Raw genomic sequence first — 26405 nt, 5'->3', positions numbered from 1 at the left:
GTCCTAACAGAGAGAACAGTATTTGCAGGAATCATGGTTAAGACACTCGCAGGTGGTTGAGTTGGAAAAAACTGACCTATTCCACTCTTTACTAGCTGTTAAACAACGGACAATCTACTTAAAATTGCTAAACCTCAAAGTTGCTAAATAGGCCCTGGCTGGTGTGGCTCGGTGGACTGAGCACCGACCTACAAACCAAAGGGTCTCCAGTTCGATTCCCAGTCAGGGCACATGCCTGGGTTGCAGGTCAGGTCACCAGTAGGGGCTGCGTAAGAGGCAACCACACATTGGTGTTTCTCTCCCTCTCTTTCTCCCTCCCTTCCCATCTCTCTAAAGATAAATAAAATCTTTTTAAAAAATTGCTAAATAGGCAACTTCCTCCCACCCCATAAAAATGGGGGTAATATTAGCATTTACCTGCAAATATTGTGAAGATTATATGGATTAAAATATATGAGACAAATAGTACTCAACACGCGTTATACAATATTATTACTAATAAAGTGGGTCATGACGGGGGGCTGTGGGGGACTGGGGAGGTGGTGGGATCAGCTGCACCAGGTGGAAGCTCGTTCTATAATCTAAGGTAGCTTCTGGCAAGAACTTGCCAAATCACTGGCAGAAAGGAGGCAGGAGCTGAACTCTCTTCATTTCTCATAGTTCTTTCTGCCACCCACTCCCATCTTTGGCCTGACCACGTCATTGCTCTTTTCTTTTTTTAAAGGACTTATTTTCTTAGAGAAGTTGTAGATTCGTGGCAAAATTTAGAAAAAGGTACAGAGATTTTTCATATACCCCTTCCGCCCACACATGCCTTATCTCCTCCATCATCACCTTCCCCAACCAGAAGACATTTGTTACAAATGATAAACGTTAACAACACATCATAATCACCCAACACCCACAGTTTACCTTAGGGTTCACTCTAGGTGCTGCACATTCTGTGGGGTTGGACCAATGCATGATGACTTGTATCCACCAATATAGTGTCATGCTGAGTAGTTTCATGGCCCTAAAAATCCTGTGCTCCGCCTATTCATCTCTCCCACCCCCCCTACCCCTTGTTAACCACTGATCCTTCCACCACTTCCATAGCTTTGCCTTTTCCAGAATATCACATAGAGGGAATGACACAGTGCAAGCTTTTTGAGATTGGCTGCTTTCACTTAGCGATATGCATTTAAAGTTCCTCCATGTCTTTCCATGGCTTGGTAACTTGTTTGGCTTTAGTGCTGAACAATATTCCATTGTCTGGATGTGCCACAATTCAGCCATTTACCTACTGAAAGGCATCCTGCTTGCTTCTAAGTTTTGGCAGTTACAGATAAAGTTGCTGAAAACATCCACGTGCAGGTTTTTATATGGACGTAAGTGTTCAACTCCTTTGGACAAACACCAAGGCGTGGACTGCTGGATCCGGTGCGAAGAGTGTGCTTCGTCAGTCACTGTTCTTTCAGTGACGCACTGCCTTTCATGGCCAGAGAGCTTTCTCTAGCTTGTGCTCTGCCAGCTTTTAAACGAGGACTAACGTAAGGTGGGGCATAAATACACCAGAGCCCCCTCGCCCCTCAGGTGGAACTCTGAGCATGCTTTGTGCTGTTTCTCAGCGCTCCCCTTCAGGATTAAGGCCCATGGGCCCCCCTCCCCCAGGGGTTACCATCTAACACACACAAGCTTCACCAGCCAGTCACCTTCCCTTCCCCGTCTCAAGCCCCTGCAGCTCCACCTGTGTCTCCTTCATCTCCCAAGTAAACTCACTGCCATGTCAGCGTCTGCTCATGGGGCGCCCCAAGCCAGGAAATTCCCGCTGGTCCTCCCCCACCCACACCCTGACTCGTTGCAGCAGCCTGGTTTTCAGCTCCAGCACCTTGTGCCTCGTTTCACACGCTCTTAACTGGCCGTGCGGTACAGTCTCCTTGAGACCTGTTTCCCCTGACTGCCTCGTGGACCTTATTCACAGGTGACACTAATGGTGAAGGCCTGGATTTCCACCCTGTCCCCTTGCTTACAGCCCTGGGGGCGGGGGTGGGGAGGAGCAGGCCTCCGACCCAGAGCTGGGAAAGAGCGGCTCTCAGGCCCGGCTCTCAGGCCCGAGGAGCACGCGCCCACTCTGAGCCTCTGCGGGCGCTCTGGGTTAGCCAGCGGCTCGCACCTCCCAGAGGACCGCAGTGCCACGCGCTCCCCCCTTTAGGCCTGCTACCTGCCCTCGGGGGGAAACATTAAACTGTAATTCACTTTGTATCAGAAAGCACTCTTTAGACAATTTTAAAGTCCATTTTAAAGTTAGGATTCCATTTCTACTGTTTTTCTTTAATTAAACCAACATTTACAAATTCACCAATGCAAATGAGTTCACCCAGCCCCACCCTCCATTTTATGCATTTTTAAAAATTTTTTATTTATTGACTTGAGGGAGGGAGAAACATCGATTTGTTGTTCCACTTACCCTTATATTCACCAGTTGATTCCTATGTGTGCCCTGACCAGGGACTAAAACTGCAACCTTGGCGTATGTGGATGACACTCTAACCAACTGAGCTACTTGGCCAGGGCCATGTATTTTGAATTAAGATTAAATACAGATTTTACGAGGTTGAGATAATAACTATCTGAAGAGACATGCTTTTTAGACAATTACTGTCCTTAAATGCATTAATAGAAGACACAAATTGTAGTCAGTTTATTCCTCTTGGGGATCAATGGAGTACACCCAGTTGAGTTTTATAATCAAACTATATTGTGTGCTACCCTTTCATAGTAATCACTCAGCTACTTTAAGAAACGTTTTTAGCCCTGGCTGGTGTGACTCATTGGATTGAGCATCAGCCTGCAAACCACAGGGTGTCTGGTTTGAGTCCCAGTCAGGGCACATGCCTGGGTTGTGGACCAGGTCCACAGTTGGGGGTGCGTGAGAGGCAACCACACATTGATATTTCTCTCCCTTTCTCCTTCCCTTCCCCTCTGTCTGTAAATAAATAAATCTTTTTTTTTTAAAGCAATTTTACCCAGCAGGTGGTTTTACGCTAGACTGGGAGACCCCAGCCGTATGTGAACATGTCAGCCTGCTTGCAATCATGCACGCATCAATTTCATAATTGTCTGAACTCTACTGAGGTTTTAGAGTTGAACAGGAAATTTGAAGTTAGCTGGCTCAAATTTAGTTTCCTCCCTGTGTGAGAGGGTGCCGGTCATGTCGCCCCTCACCTTGGATGAGTTTACTAAATCGTTAAGAAAACGACAAACATGTGAAAAGTGACCTATTGACACCAAGTAGCAGAACTTCTGTTCAAAGAAGGGACACAGATAGGGAATGGGAGGATACAGCTCAGGAATGTGGCAACACCAGGCCACAGCCAGGCACAGGGACCCCTGAAGAGGCCTGGAAATCTGCAGTAGCACCACCAGCTCAGGCCAAAGATGGAGTTTCCCAAGTTTGGGGTGGGAGGAGGGTGAGTAAACATCAAGCCTGGTAAAATGCATCTCCCTGACCTCGAGGCCTGCCCTGCGTCCACAAGGCTGTCAGTGGGAAGGACACTGATGGCCCGGGGCTGTCACAAGAGTGCGGGAGCCTACTGTGTCAAGCAGGTGCCTATGAGAGGTGTGTGGCAGGTAACTTCAGAGAGGTAAGGGGGAGGCTGTAGGACAGTCATGGCACTAGAGGGAAGAGCAAGCATGTGCGACATGGGCAGCCACACCTGCACGGCAGACAGGGAAGAGCGTGCCCTGGAGTGAGGAGGTGGGAGGGACAAGGGAACGGCTGGGCACAGACAGGCGAGCGCTTCCCTCCAGAGTGCCAGATGTCTTGGGGCCATAGTCCCCCAGCCTAGGGAGGTCTGCAGAGGCCTCGTGTCCTTGGGGGCCTCTCAGGTCTGCTCTGCCCTCCAGGGGAACCCTCCTTATAGGACAGGGAAGGGTCCCCCTGTGACACCCACCCCCAGGCTTAGCCCAGCAGTGCCCTCAGGGCCAGAGGAGGACAGACGGGGAAGGCACCCTTCTGCTCCAGCTGTGTTTCCCTTGGGTTCTGGACACAGCCTGGGCTCCGTTTCCCAGAGCCAGGGACCTGGAGGGTGCCCACTGCCTACGACTGCTCCTGCTACCCCGGGAGACACACAGGCTTCCTCCCAGGACGGCTCGGGGAGAGGCTCCCCATCTCCACTCCAGGCCACAGGGCCCCTCCTACCCCTGAGCCCCTCACCCAGACCTTCTCTGAGCAGTCACCCAGTCCCCAGAGCATGTGTGCACCCTCTCCCAGGTGGGTACCCACCACACCCACTCAGGGCCCCCACAGACCCAGTGCCCACACACCATGCGGAGGCAGGTCCTCCAGAGCTGCACTCGTGAGAGGTCACCTGTGGCCTGGGCGCCCCCCTACTCCCAGACCCGTCCTGAGGTCCTAGCCCGAGGCCCTCCCGGTGCCCTTGTGGGCTGAGCCCGCTCCCCTCCTGCAGCCCTGGCCTCTCTCAGAGCTTGAGCCCAGCCTCAGGGCTGGGGGTGGCAGAGGGAGGGGACAGTGCCGAGCACAGCCCCACACACCACGCTCGTCCGGACCGCCGCCGGGGCCAGCCCACCGACATGGAGTCATTCCTTGGCCCACATCGCTCCCCAGACCTTTCGCTGTGGATCCCCATGCCCAGCCCTGCCAGGTCCCGTAAATCACCGACCAAACTGCCCAGGCCCACCTAGCTCTGCACAAGCAAGGGACTCCAGCTTATGACCTGCGGTTCAACAAGCTCTGTGTCTCCGGGCCAAAGAGGGGCAGGAAGCACTGGCCAGGAGGGGTCAGCACCACTCCTCCTGCCCTGCAACCATGAAGGCACCCCTGGCCGAGAGCCACCCCAGACCCCCCCCCCAAGAGCCCACCATCGCAGCCCTCTCTCTCTCTCTCTCTCTCTCTCTCTCTCTCTCACACACACACACACACACACACACACACAGTAGATACAGCACTCCAGGGTCTTGCCTCCAAGCATGAGAACTGCGGGCCTAGCACAAGGCACGCCTGTGTGTACTGTGGGAAGCACACATACATACACTTGGTACACAGTGTGTGTAGTACTCGAATAAACCTGTTTTTAAGCCTTTAGGTGCCACCCTTGGCTCCTTTATTGGGCAACTCACAGTGCACTTGGACTTGCAAACCAGTGGGTCTAAGCCTAGACCTTAAAGGCCAGGGCAGGGTCTGCCTTGGGCTACGGTACCAACCACGCACTGGGCTCTGTGGAGACCCAGACGGACCCTGGCCGGGAAAGCACAGCATCTAGTGAATGGCCATCAAGAAAATAAGCACTTTAATTCTCTTGATACAGGAAAGCACTGCAGTGAGTACAGGCACAGTTAGAAGTGTCACCAGGTACTGACATCAGGGGAGATATCCTAGGGGCAGGTGGATTTGGCACCCAGGATTGGATGCCCACGGGCAATCTGTCTGGCCTGGAAGTGGTTGAGATGGCATGGAGCTGGAAGATCCCAGGCCATCTCCACGGCAGACAAAGGAAAAGAGAAGGGCCGAATTAGCAACAAGGCGAACCGAGGGCAGGGCAGCTTGGGCATGAGAAGCAAAAAAGAGGGCAATCAGAAGCAAGCTTTGTGATAATTGGCCACAAAGCAAAGCAGCCCAGCTTAAAATCAGAAAGCCAGAAACAGGCTTCCGCTCCTGGAATTTACTCTCACCAGCCCTGCTGGGATCACCTCCTCCAAGAAACCACCCCAATCCTGCCGAGGTCCCCTTCTCTGGAGACACGCATTGCTCCCACCCTCCTCAGGACAACCTCTGCGTTTGAACTGTGAACAATCACCAACATGCCCAGTACTTGCTTCCTCAGCCCACCAGGGGGCCTCCGAGCTCCAGGCCTCGGCTCAGCTGAACCACACAGGCCGCCACCTCCCCTCCCATTCACTCCCATTCACGCCACTGGCCACTCCCGGCAAGGGTCCTTCCTCCTGGCCCCCCACCCCCCGCCCCATGAATGGTCCTACAAGCAAAGAGACAGTGGGGGAAAGGGGTGTCAAGAACAGTAGCTAAGAAAAGGTGCTGAAGTGCTACGGATTCCCACAGGAATATTAGATTGAAGTCAGAATATTCCGTGAAAAACCCTGTGATTTATCACGATTTGGTCTCTTGCCCCTGGGGCCACCCACACAAGCGGCTCCAACAGAGGCTACCAGTGGGAAGTCCAGGCTTCCCACTGCTGATGTGTTTTTCAAAGGAAAAATTTAATCTACATTTCTTCAAAGCACACTTCATTAGGTCATCACTCATAAGGCACAACAAACAAAGCCCCACACTATTCTAAAATCTGAAAGGCAGACACATGTATTGAGATTTTAGAGGCATTTATACAAAAATAGTCAAACAACAATGCTTTTACCACCTGAAAATATGATATACAAATGGACATTTGTGAGTTTATGATTCTCCTAAGAACAACAACGGTGGGCCAAGTTTTAGAGGAAACTATATTCTTTTAAAGAAAATGAAAATATTCTCAAAGGAAAAACTTAATTTAAGTCAAATCACACACACATTAGTCCTGGAGCCTGATACAGTGCTTTCCTGCAGCGGGCGCAGGGAGCCCCTTCATGGTCTCTTGTCCGAGACTTGTGGCTGGAATTCCGCGAGAGAAGGTTCTTTTCCCGAGGCTGAAGGATAGGGGGTGGGGGTGGGAGAAATCCCCAAGCCAGGAGCTAGGGATGGGGGAAGAAGGATGGGATTGTGGCTGAAAACACCCACTGGAATCCCAGGGGCCAAATCCCAGTGACCACAATTAGCCAAAGGCAAGCCTCCTTTGCAAGCCCCATACCCTCCTGTGACCCCAACCAAACAAGGCACACACTGGTGGGCAAGACGCTTGGGACACGCAAGCATGCACACCCTTACTCCAACCGCCTGCCAGTCTGCACCCTGCCTGGAGCACTCTGGGAGGGGTCCTTGGCCCCTCAGGGGCAGAAAACTGGCTCCACCCCACACCCTGTTCCTCCACACCCACCCCATGGCAGTCTGGGAGCCTGTCCCTAAGGGTCACATGGGGTGCTCTGCGAGAGGGTGGGGAGGGGGCATCTCAGACCAGAAAGTGGGGGTGGGGAGCAGCAGAGCCATAAGGAAGGAAGCGGCTGGGGGCGGCACGAACGGTGAATAAATAGTAGCTTTGCCGTGGGGCCGGCCCCTCGGACAGCAGCTTCGTGGCAATTGGGGAGGTGGGCGGCAGAGGCAGGGCGGCTGGGCCACCCTGACACAAAGCTCCGACCCTGACCTGGGTCGCCCATCCCGCCTGCCCTCACACGCACTCACACACACGCACACACTGCCCCAGGGTCGGGCTCCTGCCCCTGCTCAGAGCTCGGTGACGTGCACAGCAGGTGAGGGAAGTGGCGCTGGCCGGAGGCGCCGCAGGTGGCAGCGGCGGCACAGCAGGTGGCCCTCCAGCGGGTAGCAGCGGCGTCCATCCTCCCCGCTCAGCTGAAGTCCACAGTCCTAGGGAAGAACACAGCCCAACCCGTGTGAGTAGGCAAGGGGAGCATACGGGGCACCTCAGGGTCCGGGGTGTGGGGCAGATCGCTAAGGCTCTGTCCAACCTCCACAGGGCTCTGGCTTTTCCTCTTGAAGGGGGGGTCAGGAGCCTGTGCAGGACACAGGGAACTGGGCGCCCCTTAGGGGAAGAAGGGGGGGTGGTGACACAGCCTGGAGTCTCAGAGAGATGGGCTCGGGCATAAAAAGAAGGTTGATCCTGCCCTGGCTGGTGTGGCTCAGTGGATTGAGCACAGGCCTGCGAACCAAAAGATCACTGCTTCGGTTCCCAGTCAGGGCACGCGCCTCGGCTGCGGGCCAAGAGGCCACCCGTCAATGTTTCTCTCACACATTGATGTTTCTCTACCTCTCTTTCTTTCTCCCTTCCACTCTCCATAAAAATTAATAAATTTTTTTTTCTCATGAGACGATCCTAACAAAATAGATTACATCTCCCTGGAAGCACAGAAAACTGGAAAGGAGAACAAACAGCTTGAGCCATGGAGCCTCCACTATAAAGAAAGGGAGATCTGAGCCAAGGAAATGAAAGGGGAAAATAACAATGAGGAAAACCGGAAATGGATGGTCCGCAGGGCACAGCGAGGAGTCCAGGAGGGGCTGGCCAGCATGCGGGGAGCTGCAGGGAGGCGAGAGCCCTGACGCCTGAAAAGTGTCTCCCGGCTCCTGCCACGTGGGATCCCTCGTGATCTTGGGAAGGAGAGGCTGTCAAATGCCTGACCCCAGTGGCCTTAAGAGATAACGTAAGAGAAGAACTGGGGACATCACATATACAAGGAGTTTTGCTGTATGTGCCTCACCTCATCACTTTGCTAACGTGGTGTATTTTATGGGCTAATTTTATAACCAGTTATGCGACTAGCATGTGACCTCTGTAAAAAAAACTGCCAGGAAGTGTGTGGGGCTGTCATGGGGGCTGTGCTGTCAGAGACACCCTGGGACACCAGGCGAGACCAATGGAACTTTTTCCTGCCTTTCGCCTCCCACCCCAAGGAGGCCCCTTTGGTCACACTCTCACGGCATCCAGGGCTGAGCTCCTGCCCCGAAGCTGGGACACTTGTTACGCAAAAACCCTGAGACCAACACCTGCCCCGCCCCACAGAAGTAATGGAGCTGGGCTGTTGCATCGGGGCCTCATGTTCCAAGCCACTCATGTCTCAAGTGTCCTCCTTGTCCTGCCACAGCCTCCACCAGAGGGAGGAGAAAGGGACTTAGAGACCCTGGTTCCCATCCAAGGGCCCGACAGTCCCGAGGCTCTAGGTGTCAGCCACCCACTGCTTGACTTGCTCCTGGACTCTCACGATCACCCTTCCCTAGGGAGTAGGACTATATTCTATGTGATCCACAGTACCCCACACGCTGTAAGTCATCAGTATTTGACTGAATAGCAAACAGCATGAGAGAGAACATGTCTTGGGAACCGGGCTCTCTGGGGACAGGGAGGGCAGGTAGAATGGGTGAGAAACCACAGAGGAGGAGATGGGCTCACAGAACACCTGGAGAGAGGGGGACCTGTGTGAAGGGCCACTGCCCCAGCCTCCAGCATTCTGGGGGGGCCAGGCTCACCTCACAGTGGTAACACTCCACGTGGTAGTCTCTGTCCATGGACACCACACGGATGGTTGTCTCACAGCCCTGGAGGAAGAGATGGGTTCACACGCAATAAGCTGGGGTGAGGTGAACTGTGCGTGGGGGCGCAAACCTACACCACGTGCTCATCATGGAGGACATGCACCCCTGCCCCTGTCAGCACTGACACCCGAGTTCCCACGGGGCTAGAATGGGCATCAGTAGATAAACAAAAATGGATGTGCGTGTGCCTTGGGCATCATCCCATGGCTACAGCCACAAGTGTGTACTGTCCATGAGAGCCATCGTGTGGGCGGGTTTAAACGTGTGGGTGCATATTCTTTTCAGCTCTTTGGAGTCAGGAGACCACTGCCAGTCCTGCTTCCCCGGCTCTGGACAGAGCCGCATATGTGGAAGACCCAGTGCCTGGGAGAGCTGCATTACCCAAAGATGTCTCCGGCACAGGCTGTCCCCTCATCTCTTCTGCTCCCCCGCCACCTCCACCTGCAGAGGTACCAGACCCAGGGAGCCGTCCTTCCATCCATCCAGGGCAAAGGAGCTGAGGGTGACCAAGCAGCAGGGGCCACCATGTCCCTCTAACTCATGCAGGGACTCCATATCTGCATGCAGGGGCACATACACATCCCTTGGCCCTGAGGGCTCTGGGGCAGGAGCATCTGCTCATCCCTCCCATAGGGGCCCATGGACGGGGGCCGATCCAGGCAGGACAGGAGGGGCCGGGCTGGGCCAGGCACCTCGTCACCTCCTGGTGAGTGGTTCCTACCTGTGCAGGGAGGATAGGACGAGCACAAGAGGCACATTTTGGTGCAAAAACCCTGTAAAAACAAAAACAAAAACCAGAAGCGACCAGCTGAGTGACCAGAGGTCAAGGGCACAGGACAGGCCCATCCCCATGACAGGGCCCAAGCATCAGGCCCCTTTCCTCCTGCAGACACACAGGAGCGGGAGCAGCTTCTGCCACGCTTTCTTGGCACTGGCCTTTTACCTGGCTCCCCAAGTCACCTCCACTCCATCACCTCCACCAGGATGGCTTCAGGTTCCACTCAACCCTCTTCCTCATGCTTCCCGCAAGTTCCCTGCCCACTAATGTCCAGGTTTGGGCTGTCCTCTAACTGGGATGCCTGCAAAGCCTAGCTCCACGCTGAGCACCAGGGATCTATGGCCAGGTACCAACCCTATGCAAGGCGGCAACATCGGACCAGAGCTCCAGGGGCAGAGCCTGGAGTCACAGCAAGGAAAAATGGACTGGCTGCTCATATGGGTACCACACAAGTAGGACAAAGACTCTGCAGAGACCCCAATCCCCCATCCCAGGCAGAGGAGGCCTGGTCCAGCCCTGGGAACAGAGGTATAGTTGCTAGGTAGGGCAGTAAGGAGAGTCCCTATCACTAGGAGGAGGGGAGCACGCAGGCAAAGGTGGGGAGAGGAAAGAGATGGATGGTGGTTGAACCACACAAAGAGAGGGCTCAAGGCAGAGATCTGCGCCTCAGCCCAGCCGCTGAGTACACAGGGGGAGGCCCGAAGGGGACAGGTCAAGAATGGGAACACAGACAGGCAAGCCAGGAAAATGTTTCCAGGGAAGGCAGAAGAAACGGTGGGAGTCACACCTGCTCCACACGTGGCTACTCACGTGTGATAGTCTCTGACACAGTAGATGTTGTTCTCCACGTCCACAGTGAAGGGCACCCCGTCCAGGCACTCATTGCACACGGAGCACCGGAAGCAGCCTGGGTGATAGGACTTCCCAAGGGCCTGGAGGATCTGGGGGTGGGAGGCACTGAAGGGTCAGTGCAGGCGGAAGGCTCAGCACAGCCCCTGGAATAGGCTCTGGCTCTGAGCCCCTGGCAGGTCTGCAACAGGTGAAAAGGGTGGGGACCTGAGTTCGCCCACGTCAGAGGGGCCCCAGGAGGCTGGGGGAGGTTCTCACCATCTCCATGATGAGGTGTCCACACACGCTACACTTGTCAGCCGTTTGCTGGAACCCGGAGTACTGGCAGGGGACACAGGATCCAGGAGGTTATGTGACAAAGGGGCACTCACTGCCCAGCCAGCATCTGCCTCCTGGCCTCAGGTCTCCATGGGAATCCAGAGGGTCCCTGCCCCTTTGACTCACCAGGAAGTCCTCCTGGCAGTACACTTTCTCGCCCACATTGTAGAACGCCTTCCCACGAAGCCGTCTCCCTGCAAGGATGAGGGTCGAGATGGGGGTCCCTGGGCCGCTGGAAACCAGGGACTGGGTCCCTCCTGCCATTTCTCAGCACCCTTCTCCAACAGAGGAGAAATGGATTATGGGTAAATTTTTATATTTCCTTTTAATGCTATGTTATTATTATACTAATTTTTAAACTTTATTTTTCAATTACAACTGACATAATTATGTTCGTTTCAGGTGTACAACATAGTGATTAGACATTTACATAACCTATGAAGTGATCCCCGCAGTAAGCCTAACAACCATCTGACACCCCCTTTGACTATTTTGTCCTTCTTAATTCATCTTTTTCACCCAGCCCCCCAAACCCCTCCCATACAGCAACCATCAGTCCGTTCTCTGTGTTGATGAGTCAGTTTCTGTTTTGTATGTTTTTTCTTTTAAATACTCCACATCGAAGTGAAATCATACATTTGTCTTTTCTGACTTATTTCACTTGGCATAATACCCTCTATATCCATCCATTTTATCATAAATGGTAAGATTTCATTCTTTTTTTATAGCCACGTATTTTATTGTATATTTGTACCATGACTTCTTTATCCAATCACCTATTAATGGACACTTGGGCTGCTTCATGTCTTAGCTATTGCAAATAATGCTGCAATGACTACAGGGATGCATATATCTTCACAAATTAGTGCTTTTGGATAAATACCCAGAAGTGGAATCGCTGGTTCATAAGGTAGTTCTACTTTTAATTTTTTTGAGGTAACTCCACACTGCTTTCCACAGTGGCTGTACCAGTCTGCATTCCCATCAACAGTGCACAAGGGTTCCCATCCCTCCACAACCTCACCAGCACTTGTTTGTTGATTTACTGATGGCAGCCATTCTAAGAGGGGCGAGGTGATAGCTCATGGTGGTTTTAATTGGCACTTTCCTGATGATTAGTGCCATTGAGCATCTTTTCATATAGTAATTAATAAAAACTTAGTAGAACATGTTGTCAAGAGAAGTATTGTAGGAGGTTATCAAATATTTGAAGAACTTATTTCAAATGTATACTGATGTTCTAATTTGTTTTTGAAATCACATTTATTTCAGTTAAGCTGAGAGCACTTTCCAGAAGGAATTTCCTTATTCCATGAACATCAGAAATACAACTCTGACAGCGTGAAGGAGCCTAACACAGAAAGAGGCATCCTTGTCAAAACAACAGCCCCAAGCGCTGCGAGAAGCATGCCCATGAGAGTCAGGAGGAAGACACGGCGCCTAACCAGCAACACGAGGGCACCTCCCTCACCCGATGAGGGGCATCCACGCAAACCCACAGCAGACACCGGGCACAATGGTGAATGCTTCTCCCCTAGGGTTCAAACTGGCCTCACATAGTGCAAAATATGACAGGAAAGAATTTTGTACTGGGAAGAAAAGTAAGAATATTTTTAAACACAGATGACATGATTGTGTTATGCAGAAAATTACAAGGAAATCTACAAAAAAAAGTACTAGAACTAATAAATGAGTTTATTAAGGTTGTAAAATAGGTGGACAGCATTTGTAAACCCAATATATTTTTATATGCTAGCAACAAATGATTGAAAAATGAATTTATAATTTTTAAAACTGCACTTATAATAGTATTCAAAAAATAACATAAATACTAAGGAATAAATTTAATGAAAGATACGTCTGACCTTACTCTGAAAAACCAAACTCTGCTGAGAGGAACTGTCAAAGCTCTCCATAAACAGAGAAGGCCACTGCCGGAAGACAGCTCTCCGCTGGGGCTCTCACAGCCCTGCACATCCTACACACCAAGCGCTGGCAGCTTGCATTCTGGGTCACCGTTCCACGGATGTCTGTGGAGCAAACTGCTAACAAGACAGAGACAACATCTCCCTCCGAAGCGGAGGGCAGGTTTGTTTGCTGTCCAGTATAATAAAGATGTCTACCTCCAGGACAAGGGTCAGAGAGCTTTGCTGGCAGCCCTTTATAAAATATTGGGGTTCCCTAAGCTCAGGGATCCTGACCCCTGACACACCCGCTGCATGGGCAGCATCCATCTAGGCCACTCCGTGCCACCCCGTGGGTCTTGGGAGGGCAGGCATGATGCAAACAGGGCGTGCACGCCGCCTGGGGTGCTGAGCGCCTGCCCAGGTGGCTCCCATTTTCAGTCGGCGTATGCGGAACGGCGGCGGCTGACTTGTCATGAACCTTGCACAGTTCCTGATAACCACCTTTACGGCTTCAAATGTGCTGATATCAATTCTCCTCATATTGATCTATACATTCAATGCTGCCCAATCAAAATGCCAGTACTTATTTGTGTGTGTATGTGTGTGTGTGTGTGTGTGTGTGTGTGTGTGTGTGTGTGGAAACTTACATGCCAATTCTGAAATTTATATAAAAATATAAAGAACACAGAATAGCCAAAATAATCTTGAAAAAATCAACAAAGCAGGAAGACTCACACCACCTCCTGTATTAAGATTTACAGTAATCAAGACAGTGTAATAATACTGGGATGAGGAGAAACAAAAAGATCAGTGGAACAGAACAGAGTCCAGAAGTGGGTACACAAAGTCTTTTCAGCACATAGTGTTGAAACAACTGAATATTCATGCGGGGAAAAAAAAATAAAATTCAACCCTGACCAGTGTGGCTCATTAGGTTGGGCGTCACCCTGCAAAGCAAAAGGTCACAGGTTAAATTCCTGGTCAGGGCACATGCCTGGGCTGAGGGTTCAATCCCTGGTCAGGGCACATACAAGAGGCAACCAATGGCTGTTTTCCCCTCACATCAATGTGTCTCTCCCTCTCTCCCTGCTTTGTCCCCTCCCCCTAATAACAATAACAATAACAATAATAATAAATTCAATTTCATACTTCATACCATATACAAAAATTAATGTGAAATGGGTTATCAACCTAAACATAAAAATGAAAAACCTAAAGCTTCTAGAAGACATAGGAGACTATCTTCATGACTTAAAGGGAGACAAAAAATTTTAAGTTATAAAAAACAGTAACTATAAAACAACAAAAAATCCTGACAAACTGGATTTCATCAAAATGTAAGATTTATTTAAAAATATATTTTAAATATTTTTTTAAATCACACTAGGAAAAAATACCAAACATACATGTGAAAAGAACTTGTACTTAGAAGATATATTTTTTTTTTCCTATAACTAAACAATAAAGACAAATAACTCCCAATTTAAAAACTGAAGACTTGAGCTCTGGCTGGTGTGGCTCAGTGGATTGAGTGCCAGCCTGCAAACTAAAGACTCACCGGTTCGATTCCCAGTCAGGGCACAGGCCTGGGCTGCGGCCAGGTCCCCAGGAGGGGGCGTGCGAGAGGCAACCACACAATGATGTTTCTCCCCCCCACCCCTGTTTCTCCCTCCCTTCCCCTCTGCCTAAAAATAAATAAATAAACTCTTTTAAATAAAAATAAAAACTGAAGACTTGAACAGACTTCACAAAAGATATAAATGGCTAACACGCAAAAAGATGTTCAAACTCATTAGTTCTCAGAGAAATAAAAGATAAAACCATAATGAGATACTACTCCACACCCATTAGAATGGCTAAAATTAAAAAGACTAAAATACCAATGTTTGTCTAATACGTAGACTAACCCAACTCTCTTATATTTCTTGTAGAAGTATAAAACGCTACAAGCCCTTTAGAAACAGTTTGCCAGTTTCTTATGAAGTTAAATATACACTTAGCCCATGACCCAGAAATTCCACTTCTTGTAACTTACCCAAGAGAAATGAAAACATTTATCCACCAATGACCTATACAAGAATGTTCACAGCACAATCTAGTATCTACCAACAGTTAAAATGGATAAATAAATTGTGGTATATTCATACAATAGACTCCTACTCAGCAAGAAAAAGTGAGCTACAACTCCTTTAGTCCACGCAACAACATGAACCAAAAATAATCAAAACAGATATGCTTAGCAAAAAAAAAAAAAAGAATCAACCACAAAATAGTACGTATTACTACATGGTTGCATTTACATAAAGCTCTAGGACTGACAAAACTAATCTACAGTGGTGGAAATGACATTGGTTAGGTGGATATGACTGGGGAGTATATAGGGGAACTACAAAGGGCAGGATAGAAGTTTCCAGGGTGTTTAAAATTTTCAATCCCTGGCTGGTGTGGCTTGGTTAGTTGGAGGGTCATCCTGTACACTGAAAGGTTATGGGTTCAATTTCCAGTCAGGGCACATACCTAGGTTGCAGGTTCAATCCCCAACAGGGGGTATGTAGAGGAGGCAACCGATCAATGTTTCTCTCTCTCTCTCTCTCTCCCCCCCCCATCTCCCTCTCTGTCTACCCCTTCCTCCCCCTCCCCTCCTCCCCTCACCTCCGCTCCTTCTTCTCTCTCTAAAAGCAATGGAAAAATGTCCTTGGGTAAAAAATTTTTTATCTCTGTTAGGGTTGTATAAAAATATATACAATTAGCCAAATCTTTTTACAAGTACTTAAGATCTGTTTGCTGTACTATATGTAAATTGCACTCAATTAAAAACAAAGATAAACCTAGAAAATCTTGTGCCAGAGTAAAGAAGTACTGAAAGAATGATGGGGACATGTCAAAGGGCATAGGATCCAACTGGGAGTGACTTCCTCTGGCCAAGTTTGAGACAACCTGTGCTTAAAAAAGAATAATGACTCTATTGCAATACATTGCATGAATAAAAGTCCATGAGACTTTTATGAGTATATATAAGTATTCTTATATAAGAATACTCATAAAAGAAAAAAAAATACATTCTCCCCCATTCAAGTTTAAAGCTTTCCTTAACAGAAAGCTTTCAAACATTCCCTGGGAAAAGGCACCTTAAACAGAGACCTCGATGAACTCCCTCAGGCATACTGCCACAATCAAGTATTACAAAACACGTGGGAAAACAAGGTATCATGACCAAGAGTAAACGATAAACAATAGAGGTAGGACTTCAAAAGACATCAGATACTGGGAATATTAGATGCTGAATACACAGTACACATATTTAATATGCTTACAAAATAAAAATTTATGTCTGCAACATGAGACTACAAAGATTTCTCAGAGAGGACATTAAAAGCAGTAACTATCAATAAAGGTTAATTGGACTTCATTAAAAATTTCTTTTCATCAGAAGACTTTATTTAGAAAGTAATGAAGCAAGAATCAGTTAGGAAAAGAATTTATGGCCCTTGTTGATGTGGCTCAGTGGATTGAGTGCTGGCCTGCAAACAGAAAGGTCGCCAGTTCAATTCCCAGTCAGGGCACATGCCTGGGTTGCAGGCCAGGTCCCCAGCTGGGGGCTTGCGAGAGGCAACCCATCGATGTAGCTCTCGCACATCAGTGTTTCTCTCTCTTTCCTTGTCCCTCCTGTCCCCTCTCTAAAAAAATAAAATCTTAAAAAAAAAAAAAAAGAATTTACAACACATATATCCAACAAAGAACTTTAAGATGTGTGAAGAACTCCTACAATAAAGGAAAGATAAGTGTTTTCCTGCTATTGCAAAAACAGTTTCTCAGAATAATTTGACTTAACACTGTGTCTGTATTATATTTAATAAAATAAAATATTAAAATGTTTAGTGTAAATAATGTTTAGTGAAAGATGTCCGCTTTGGAGGAAAGCCTGAAAGGACAGAAGGAAAATCAAGAGTGTAGATGTTATTATGCTGGTTGGAGTATAGTTACTTTTCTCTTTTTGTAATTTTTTCCAAGTTAAATTACAACATTTATAGTTTACACCATGTGTAAAATTCAGACACAAAAGAAATTGCATGGAAAAGAAATAGTGGCCCCATAGCCAAGCAGGGAAAGGCACAGCACCCAGGCAGCCGGGAGACGTCCGTACCCTGCGTGGCAAGGAGGCTCCAAAGCCTGGGCCCAAGAGGCGGCCTTTCCTGATGGCCGGCAAAAGGTTCCTCCTGGGCCCCACACCTCCCTCTCCAGGGCCCAGCACACCTTCCCAGGCCCTTGAGCTTCTCAAACTGGCCAGGCCCAGAGAGAAAGGGGCCACAACTTAGCCTCTTCCACACTTCAGCCTGCGTCAGATCTGGAAGCCCAACTACCTGGGACTTAGGTGCGAGGCAGTTCATGGTGCCAGAGGGGCCATAAAGAGGTTACCTACCACAGGAGTCACACGTGAAGCAATCGGTGTGATACAGGCTCCCCATTGCCTGGCACGCTTGCCTTGCTCCATAGATGCCAAGACCACACTTGATGCAAATGCCTATGGGGGGGGGGGTAGGAGAGAGCAGTGGTCAGCATCACGACTGTGGGGTTGGATAGGCATGCATCCAACTCCTAGTCCTAATGCTGTGTCCACCTGCCTAACCTTGGGCCAGAAACTTCTCTGGGCCTCCAGCACGCAGTTACTAAAGGCTGATATGGAGAAAATAAGGGTACCCACTATGTAGGGTTTGTTGCTGTTATTTAGCAGAGCACCTGGCACTGAGTCATTCTCACGATCAAAACCATTATGATCTATTTATACCTAGAAAGTCATTCTCAGCCCCTTCCCCATGTCCTGCTCTTGGACTAAGGAAAACTCCTTTCTTCTGTCTATGACCCAGAAAGAACAAAGACCACAAAGGCGCAGCCAGGACAGAGTCCCTGACCTGCCCCAGCCACACCGTCCTCACCTAGACCATAAGGTTCATCTATTCTCTTGTTCAGTCAGCACATCAACAGCGACAGCCTGCCATGTGCCCTGCACACTTAGGTGCCGGAGAGTCTACAATGCACCAATCAAGTCCCCACCCTCAAGGGACCTGTATTCCAGCAGAGGGAGATGGACACCACATAATATCTCAGAAGGAAGCAAGTGCTATGGAAGAAAATAAGGCTGATTGAAAGCATGTCTGAGTGTGTGATTCTTAAGTAGAGCAGTCAGAAAAGGCTCTGGTGGTAAGGTGATATCTAAGCAGAGGTCTAAGACACAAAGAAGAGAAGCTGCTAAGCAGGCATCTGGGATAGCTAGGTGGAACCGGAGACCGCCCCTGGCAGCAAGGGTGGCGTGCCTGGCAGGCAGGGGAGGGGCGGTAGGAGAGGGGTAACCAGGAATGCCAGGGCAAAATTTGGCACCAGCCCTAGGGGACTCCCTGACTAGCATTCCTGGATACCCAGGCCATAGGTGGCCAGGTCACACATCAGAAGTCCCCCTCTCAGAGCTACCCAGGGTGTCCCAGGCCCCAAGGGCATGAAGGTGCACTCCGCCTGCCTGCTGGACCTGAAATTTGGCTGCTCTAGGACATGCTGCCCTCACCCTTTCTCTCCTGCCTTCTGCCAGACCTCTCTCTCCTTCACATTTAACCACGGCCAAGCCTCTTCCCTCTTAAAAAGCCCCTCTCTCCATCAGCCACCCCACTTGCCTCCTTCCCTCAGCCAAGAAAGACCACTCAGTCATCTAACTGCGACTCCGTGACGTGCTATTCGGACATTGCTAGAAGGGGACCTCTCCTCTTTGATTTCCAGGACATGACCTGCGCCGATCTGGTGGGTATCCTCCTGCTCAGTCTGGGGTCCCCCGCGACTGTTCTCCGGGCTTAGGAGGACCAGTTCATTGGCTCTCAAACCCAGGCAGGAATGTGAAGGCGGTGGGTGGGGACCCGGTGAATGGAGAAGACAGCCGTGGCCGCCGGAAGTCGAAGCCATGCCTCTGCGGCACTAACGGCTACAGGGGACAATGCAGACCCAGCATGGCTAAAGATTCGGATTTTGCAAGAAAAGTTAAATACCTAAATTTATATGTGAAACCTTTCCATACTGAAATTAATCACTAACTTAAATGTTTTGAAAAGGCAGAAGCCAAACACACCATGTCTGCAGGTCTCCCTGGGCTGTCCCAGCCCCTCTCAACTGCCCCCCTACAGAGGGCTCTGCCAGCCAGGACCTCTCACCTCAGTCACTGCCCTACCTCCGAGAGGGCCCCTAGACCACTCCGGGTCCAGGACCGAGGTCCAGGGTCCCCACAGAACTGCTCTTGCCTCTGGATTCCTGCTCAGGAAATGGCACCTTTGGGTAGCCAGGTTTCAGGAAGCAGCCAGGTCTACCTCTCTCACCTCCAACTCTGAATCTCGGCTCCTCTGTTCCCTCCTCTTGACTTCTTTCTCTCCCTTCGCTCCCACTAGGCTGTCTGACTGACCATCACCAATTCTCATCCCAATAGTTATTTCAACAGTTTCCTCATGGTGTCCCAGCCTGGCCCCCAATAACACATCCCAAAAACTGCAGCCAGACTTATCTTTCTAAAATGAAAATGATCCACTCTCACACCCTCCCTCTAGTCTATTTTGAAAGCCTGACCTAGGGACTTCTCTAGGTTACTAGACTATGTAATTTTAAAAGAGATAGAAAGAGGTAAACTGCCTATGGGATGCCGGACAGAGGGACGGGCCATGACCTTGCATCATTAGGTTTCTGGTTCTGTTTGATGTTTACCTAAAAACGTGTCTACATCACTTTAATAAAAATAACTGAAGAAGGAAAAACCAGAAGCATGAGGTACCTCAGAAATTCAGGGAGCGGAATGTTTCAAGGAGAGGTGACTCCACTTGTGGGACGCAGCCGTGAGGTCCAGACCAACAAGGCCTGGCAAACACCCGCTGGGGCGGGGGAGTGCCCAGGGTCCTGTGCAAGAGCAGGGTCAGCCCAGTGAGGGGAGATCAGAGGTGGATAAACAAAGGTGATGCCCACCAGACACCCCGGTGAGGAGATGAGATGAAACGGCCAGTCAGACCTTGTGGCTATGTAGCTTTGGGTTTTGGGGTTGTTTTTTTTTTAATGCAAGATTCTCGTCCATACTTATAACTAAAGGAAAAGGGCCTCGCAAAGAGGGAAGCTGAAGGTGGGGCTGGAGACAGAAGGACCCTTGTCCTCAGATCGGGACGTGGACTTCAGAGCCTGTGGGGAAAAGAACAGGAAGCCACTGGGGAAAACAGCTGCTGACCTCAATTTTCTCAGCCAAGTAGAAAAGGCAGGGCTGGAGGACCAAGAAATGTTGCTGAGGGAGTACCAGAGGGAGCTGACCAAGGCTTAGGGTGATGGGTGGCGCCAAGAAGCCCAGAAGACAATCACTCTGGCCCCAGACCCGCAGCAGAACAACAGGCTGTTGCACGGACTCGGAGTCGAGTTCCGCAGGGCAGATGGCAATGAAGGAAATTAGAGGTACCAGTGAGACGGAGGCCATGGTCAGAGCTGAAGGCTGCAGAAGGGCAGCAAAACCAGGGTGTGGCTCTGGGAGTGGGTGGCTGAGAAGACAGAGGTCACCACACTTAAAGAGGTTCAGGGAGTCTGAGGCTGCTGGCAGCGGAACTTGGTGAGGAGAGATGGGAAAGTTCCCAAGACATCACTGAATGGCAGAGGGATCAGGAGGTCAGCTGGCGCCAGGGCCAAGGAGAGGAAGGAAAGGCACAGAGAGGAAGATGCACCCCCTCAGGATGAGGTTTATCAGAATCACTTGGGCTCAGGCTACCTGCAGACTTCCTTGTGTAAAATGTTGTATTATTCACGTTGAATTGTATGAAATTGCCACTTTTATAGTTCCAAAACATCAAATATCAGCAGCAAATTATCAGCTGTTTGAGTAAATAGTTGCCCATATATTTTTTTAATCTATCACAAGGCACATACATTTATGCAGTTAAGAGCTGCATCACAGCATTGCTTCTCAAACTTCTGTCACAGGATTTTTTATGCTCTTAAAATTTATTGAAGACCCAGAAGAGCTTTTGTTTCTGTAGGTTATATGGAAATTTTTTTTATTATTGTTTGCCCATACTTTTAAAATCAGACAAATGTTGCCTAAATCTGGCTTCTCTTGAAAGCAAACAAAGATCTATCATCACTCACCGCCCCCTTGCACACGCTTCAGTGGGCTGCAACGGAGCAGCAGCTCCCTTGAGAAAAGCTGACCCACTCCCCACTGCGGTCTTGTGCCCTGGGCCCCTTCACTTCTCCCATTACCTGCCTGGGTCTGGCCACCGAAATGTCACACAAAGATTCATGTGAAGCTGTGGAGGCCCACAGGACCCCCCCCCCCGGCAACACACACACACACACACACACACACACACACCCCACCCACCCACCCACCCACCCACCAGGTTCTGCAATAGGTAGGGACGGGAAAATAAACTGTCTCTTGTGCGCAGAGCGATGGAAAGTCTTTCTCTTCAGAAGACAGCTCTTGCTTCTGCACCAGCCAGGTGCAAGAGCCTACAGCTTCCTAACTCATTGCCCTGCTCCCAGGCCGTGCCATAGCAGCCACACCAGAAATTCTCACCCTCTCCCTCCCAGATGAGCCTGAAACCCTTCTGCGTTTCCCCTTCAGAAAGCAGGCCCACGCAGTCCCTGGACCACCTGACCCCTCCTGGGCTGCAACTCTGGGGAATGTAGTGGGACAATCCGCATCCTTATTTGCCTTGCCTCCTTTCGCCCACATTCTTCCCTCTACCTGAAATGCCCCCATCTGAGCTGTCACATACAGCCTCCTCCTCCCTCATGATCCAGGTTCAGGGCGGGCGTTCTGAGCTGCCAGCCGGAATGAATGCATGAAACCCCAGGACAGCCTCAGTCCCTGGCAGGATAACCACCAGCCAGCCCTCCCTCCCCGCCAAAGCTGGGTTCCTCCGCTTTCCTGCTATCAGTAAGGGAGGGAAGGAAACCCCCTCCCAGACCTCTTCTAAGAACCTCAAGTCCTAAGAATCTTAAAAGTTGTCCAAAGGACGAATGGAGATCTGTGAGGACCAGGCTCAGACTGGGAAAGGGAGACTGTCAGAAACTGGTGAGTTTTGCAAATGCTATCAAGCAGGATTCCCTTTGGAAACATCCCCTATACAAAGCACAGCGCGGAGAGAGGAAAGCCCAGTGACCGGCTTGATGCCGTCCCCTCCCCCTCATGGTGCACTCTTCCTCCCTCACCATTCTACCTCCAACAGTTACCACCACCAAAGCCTCAGGTCAGGCGGAGTCCGCTGGTACCTGAATCACTCCACCACCCGGTCTCCACAGCCTATACCGCTGGGGCGGGGGGGAGGGGAACACCGAGGGGGCCGGGGCCCTACACAACTTAGACCGACCCTGGTCACAAATCATCGAGTAGGATGAACAGAGGGAAGTGCCAAGGGTTAAGAAATGATCCGGAAATGGCTTGCTCTGCCTATTAACATGACTTTTTCTCCCAGTTAGGATAAGGGCTTCAACTCACTTTTCCAAAACTCCTTCTCTGGCCAGAAGACGTAGAGGCGAGGCCGGCGATTCACACTCACACACCTACGAATCACGCCGCCGGGTCCCCCTCCTCGTTCCGGCCCCTCGACAACGCCCAGCCCCGGGCCACCCGAGCCTGTCCTCGGCCGAGCCGGCCGCCACCCCGAGGCCGTCCCGACCCGCTCACCGAAGTAGTCCCGCGCCGTTCGCGCTTCCAGCGCCCGCTCCAACTCTCGCGTCAACGCCTCCAGCCGCCGCTCCGCCGCGCTCGGGCCGCCCTCTCGGACCAACGGCAGCGGGAGCGAAGGCAGAGGGAAGGCGGCCGTCCCGCCAGGCTCGGGGGAGCGAGTCGGCGCCGGGCCGACGCCGGGCAGGAGCAGGTCAGCGTAAGCGCCGGCTGAGCCGCGGGAGCCGAGACTGGACACGCTGGAGCGGGCGCTGCCCACCGACGGCGGCCCGGGGCCGGGGCGCGGGTCCGAGCTACCAGAGCGTGGACTGCCGTGGCGCTGGTCGTATCCCAGGCTGATGCCGCTGGAGCGGGCGCTGCCGCCGCCGCCGCCGCCGTCGGAACCCGCCAGGCTGGCCCGCGGGCTGCTGGCCGGCTGCGCGCTCAGCTCGGGGGCCGCCGCGCGCCGCGGGCCGCGTTCCCCCCGGCTCAGTCCATCCAGCCCGGCCTCGGGGCCGCCGGCGCCGCCCTTCCCTCGGCGGCCCAGCGCCGGTGCCGCCTCATCTCCGGGCCGCGGCCCCTGCCGACCCCGGCCCGGAGAGTCGCCGCCTGGCTGCAGCTCCCGCAGGGCCAGCCCGGCCAGGAGCAGAGCCGCTTCGTCCGCGGCCGCCCGGGAACGCTGCATGGCCCGGCCCGCCGGCCCTCGCGCGTCACCTCCGCCTCGGCTTCCCGCCGCCGCTCCGGCTGCGCCGCCGCATCGTCCGCCCGAACCCGGAGCCCGCCCCGGGACCCCTGGGCGCGGGGCGGGGCCGGCGCCGGGCCGGGGTCGCTCCGCCGGCCAGGCGCGGTCCGGGGGCCGCTGCGCTGCGCTCACTGGCGCGCGCGGCGGAGGAATGTGCGCTCGGAGACGCCGGGCCGCACCCCCTCCTCCCGCGGCCGCTCGGGGGCGGAGGGACTCCTTTGTGGGAGCAGGAATGCGAGGAAGGAGACGGCGCTGCGGCCTCTGGAATGTGGAGGAGTGGCGGCGGCGGCGGCGGCGGCGGCGGCGCCGGGAGAGTGGAGGGGCGCGGAGGCCCGGGCGGAACGCCGCGCCGGGGCGCCGCAAGTGCTGCCAGAGCTGGCCCTGGGATGGTAACAGCAGCTAGCTGTGGCTGCCGTCGTGCGCCTGGAGCGTCGGGCCTGTGAAAGGATCCCCGCGGGCTGAGCTAGAGGCAGCTCCCGCAGTCCCGGCGCGAGAAATAGGAGCAGTTGACAAACGTTTCCCACATCCTCCCCCATTTTACTTCCCAGCGCCGCCACGCTTTCAGGCTCTTAGCCTTCGGCTGAAGCGCTACGCCCGATCCAGGACCCTGGAGAACACTGTACATCTGGCGCAAATGTGCCCCCAGGCCCTCGCGTGACCCCACGATCCCACCTGTCCCTGGGCCATGTCCCACATGGGTTGCTCGCTGGTTTCAGGAGCCCCACCTATCTTGGGAAGGCGCATAGTGCTAGGAGCTGGGGTTGATTAGGGAATGGTTCTTGCACATGGTTCCTGTGCGCAGACCCTAAGGCCAAGCCAGGCCGAAGCAGACAGACTGAGCAAGTAAACTGGTGATCCTCGACTGTGACCACCACATGCAGTCACCAAGAGACGTGAGGACTCCCTTTTTTTCCAGCACCTGCCCTCAGGGTCTTGGGTTAGGTGCCAAGGGGATGCTCCTGAAAGGACTTGGGCTACCACAGGTCCTGGGGTGAGGTGGGGTCTTGGGAGCCACATGGTGTGGGGTGAGAGAGGTGACTAGGGCTTTGTCCCCAAAAACACAAGCTACGAAGCCCTCGTCATACATTTCAAACAGCTTGTAAGAAGAGCAAACCATTACCTATCAGGACCTGGTGGATGCAGGAAAACAACCTTGAGTGGGTGAGTTCTCTTTTCCAGCCACCTCCCAGAGAATTCCAGCAAGGTACCCACAAGTGTCTCAGGGAGCAGGGAGCCTAGACCGGGAGTTGTCCTGGTCCAGAATGACCAGGATGTGGGGCCTCAACATTGCTGAGGAGCCAGCTATGGCCCATTCCCCTCCGTTGGCAGTGTCCGACCCAGCAGCCCCTCCCCAGTACCTCTCAGCCTGCAGAATACCAACATCCCCCTCCCCAAGCCCCCATGCTCACAATGAGCGGGCAGGCACAGGTGGGGACAAGTGTTTTGGGGAGTAATTATCCAGAGAAGCTATCTAAAGAAAAATGATCTGAGAAAGGAAAAACAAATTAAATCAATAATGAGATATCACATTCCACATCATCTTCCATTTAAAAACGGAAATTTTGAGAAGAGTGTGATGAAACTTGCCTATATTTTACTGGTAGGAGTGTAAGCTGGTATATCCTGTCAGAAAGAGCAGTTTGGTGGTATTAACAGTCTCACAAATGAAAACTCTTACAAGCAGTAGTGTTCCAAGAATCTATTCTAGGGAAGTAAAGCAAAATGCAGATAACAATGTAAGCGAAAAGTGTTTATTGCATTGTTTATGTAATCAATACAGTTCTAGAATCTCCAGCCTTCTGAAAAGGAGATCAGAGGGAGCTCTTTACCCTCAAATGTAGTTCTTAAGTAACTGTTCCATCCCCATGTGCCCCACCTAAAGCTTCCAAGATTTAAACAATATATTGGAGCCCAGGCTCAGCTAAAACACATTACTCACTCTAATAATAATTAACAACAACAACCCACAATCAGAAACAGAAACAACTCACAATAGTTTGCTTTTTTAACTCGGACCATCATGATGGCTGTTCTTGGTTGGGGGCCATCCCACACCTAAAAGAGGAAAATGGAGGCTGCAAGGAAGATGGAGGCATGGGAGTCCATCAGCTCTAGGCTCCAACTGGCTATGAAAGTGGAGAGTACTGCTGGGGTACAAGCAGGCTGTGAAGATGATCAGACAAGGCAAAGCGGTCCTGCTCATGCTTGACAATATCTACGCAGGCTTGAGGAAATCTGAAATAGAGCACTACCCTGTGTTGGCCAAAACTGGTGTCCATCACAAGTGTGGCAATGATACTGACTTGGGCACAGTGGGTAGAAAATACTGCAGTGTGCCTGCGACTGAAATGCAGGCCCAGCTGCCCACTACTACAAAAACCAATGCTCGAGAGGCAGGTGCTGATGTAAAGGAAAGTGGTTTATTTGCAGATGCCAGCCATCTGGAAGGTGGTGGACTCATGACACAAAGCCTATCTCCATCTCTCATTGGAGGGTTTTACAATGAGGGAGAGGAATGAAAAGTTCCCTACATGCAGATGAGCACTGTCCATTCTGGTAAGGCAAGTGATGGTCCAAGGTGCATCATCCTGGATTAGTCATTGTGGCCTCACGTCATCCTGGCTCCACGGATGAAGGTCAGCAAATCTCCCAGATCTGGGATGCCTGAAGATTGGGGTCTGCATCTTTTGAAGTTATTTCCTAGGATTCTTATTCAAACATGCTGTTCATCTATAAGCTACATATTAGAATCAGCATTTACAGAAACAATGTCAAAAGAATAGTGGGGTGGGTTGCAATTTCCCACCTTGACAATTTTTCACTGTTACATGCACCTGGCTGTCCTTGATCCAGGTAATTCTGATGTAATTAGAAGCATGATAGAACAGACTGATGAAGAGTAAATTATGCAAAATTTGCCTTTAATAAAATTGGCCAGAACTCATTTAAATAAATAAAATGTTAATTGTTCAACATTAGAACACAGTACT

At 51.3% G+C, this 26405-nt stretch overlaps 1 protein-coding gene and 1 pseudogene across 3 annotated transcripts in view; one reads left to right on the top strand and one right to left on the bottom strand.

Annotated features, from left to right (window-relative positions):
• WTIP (WT1 interacting protein) overlaps positions 1-23358 on the bottom strand; it is a 28031-nt gene extending 4673 nt beyond the window's left edge. Inside the window, exons 1-8 of one of the 3 annotated variants that reach the window (XM_054589009.1) lie at positions 22695-23358; positions 17427-17528; positions 11226-11293; positions 11040-11102; positions 10743-10873; positions 9876-9927; positions 9089-9157; positions 7289-7471 (exon numbers count right to left, since the gene is read on the bottom strand). In XM_054589009.1, coding sequence (XP_054444984.1) covers positions 7331-7471; positions 9089-9157; positions 9876-9927; positions 10743-10873; positions 11040-11102; positions 11226-11293; positions 17427-17528; positions 22695-23358 — 1290 coding nt within the window. In that variant the 3' untranslated portion in view covers positions 7289-7330. Of the gene's footprint in view, positions 1-6387; positions 7472-9088; positions 9158-9875; positions 9928-10742; positions 10874-11039; positions 11103-11225; positions 11294-17426; positions 17529-22694 lie in introns of those variants that run through there. The other 2 variants (XM_054589008.1, XM_054589010.1) reach the window with 2 other exon arrangements.
• A 2125-nt stretch (positions 23359-25483) lies between these two features.
• LOC129083077 (60S ribosomal protein L30-like) lies at positions 25484-26318 on the top strand (annotated as a pseudogene).
• The last annotated feature ends 87 nt before the right edge of the window (positions 26319-26405 follow it).

This window comes from Pteronotus mesoamericanus, unplaced genomic scaffold (assembly GCF_021234165.1).
Source record: "Pteronotus mesoamericanus isolate MK-2021 breed Mesoamerican mustached bat unplaced genomic scaffold, CSHL_Meso_final scaffold_165, whole genome shotgun sequence".
Taxonomy (NCBI): Eukaryota; Metazoa; Chordata; class Mammalia; order Chiroptera; family Mormoopidae; genus Pteronotus; species Pteronotus mesoamericanus.
This window is presented reverse-complemented; position numbering and strand designations above follow the sequence as displayed.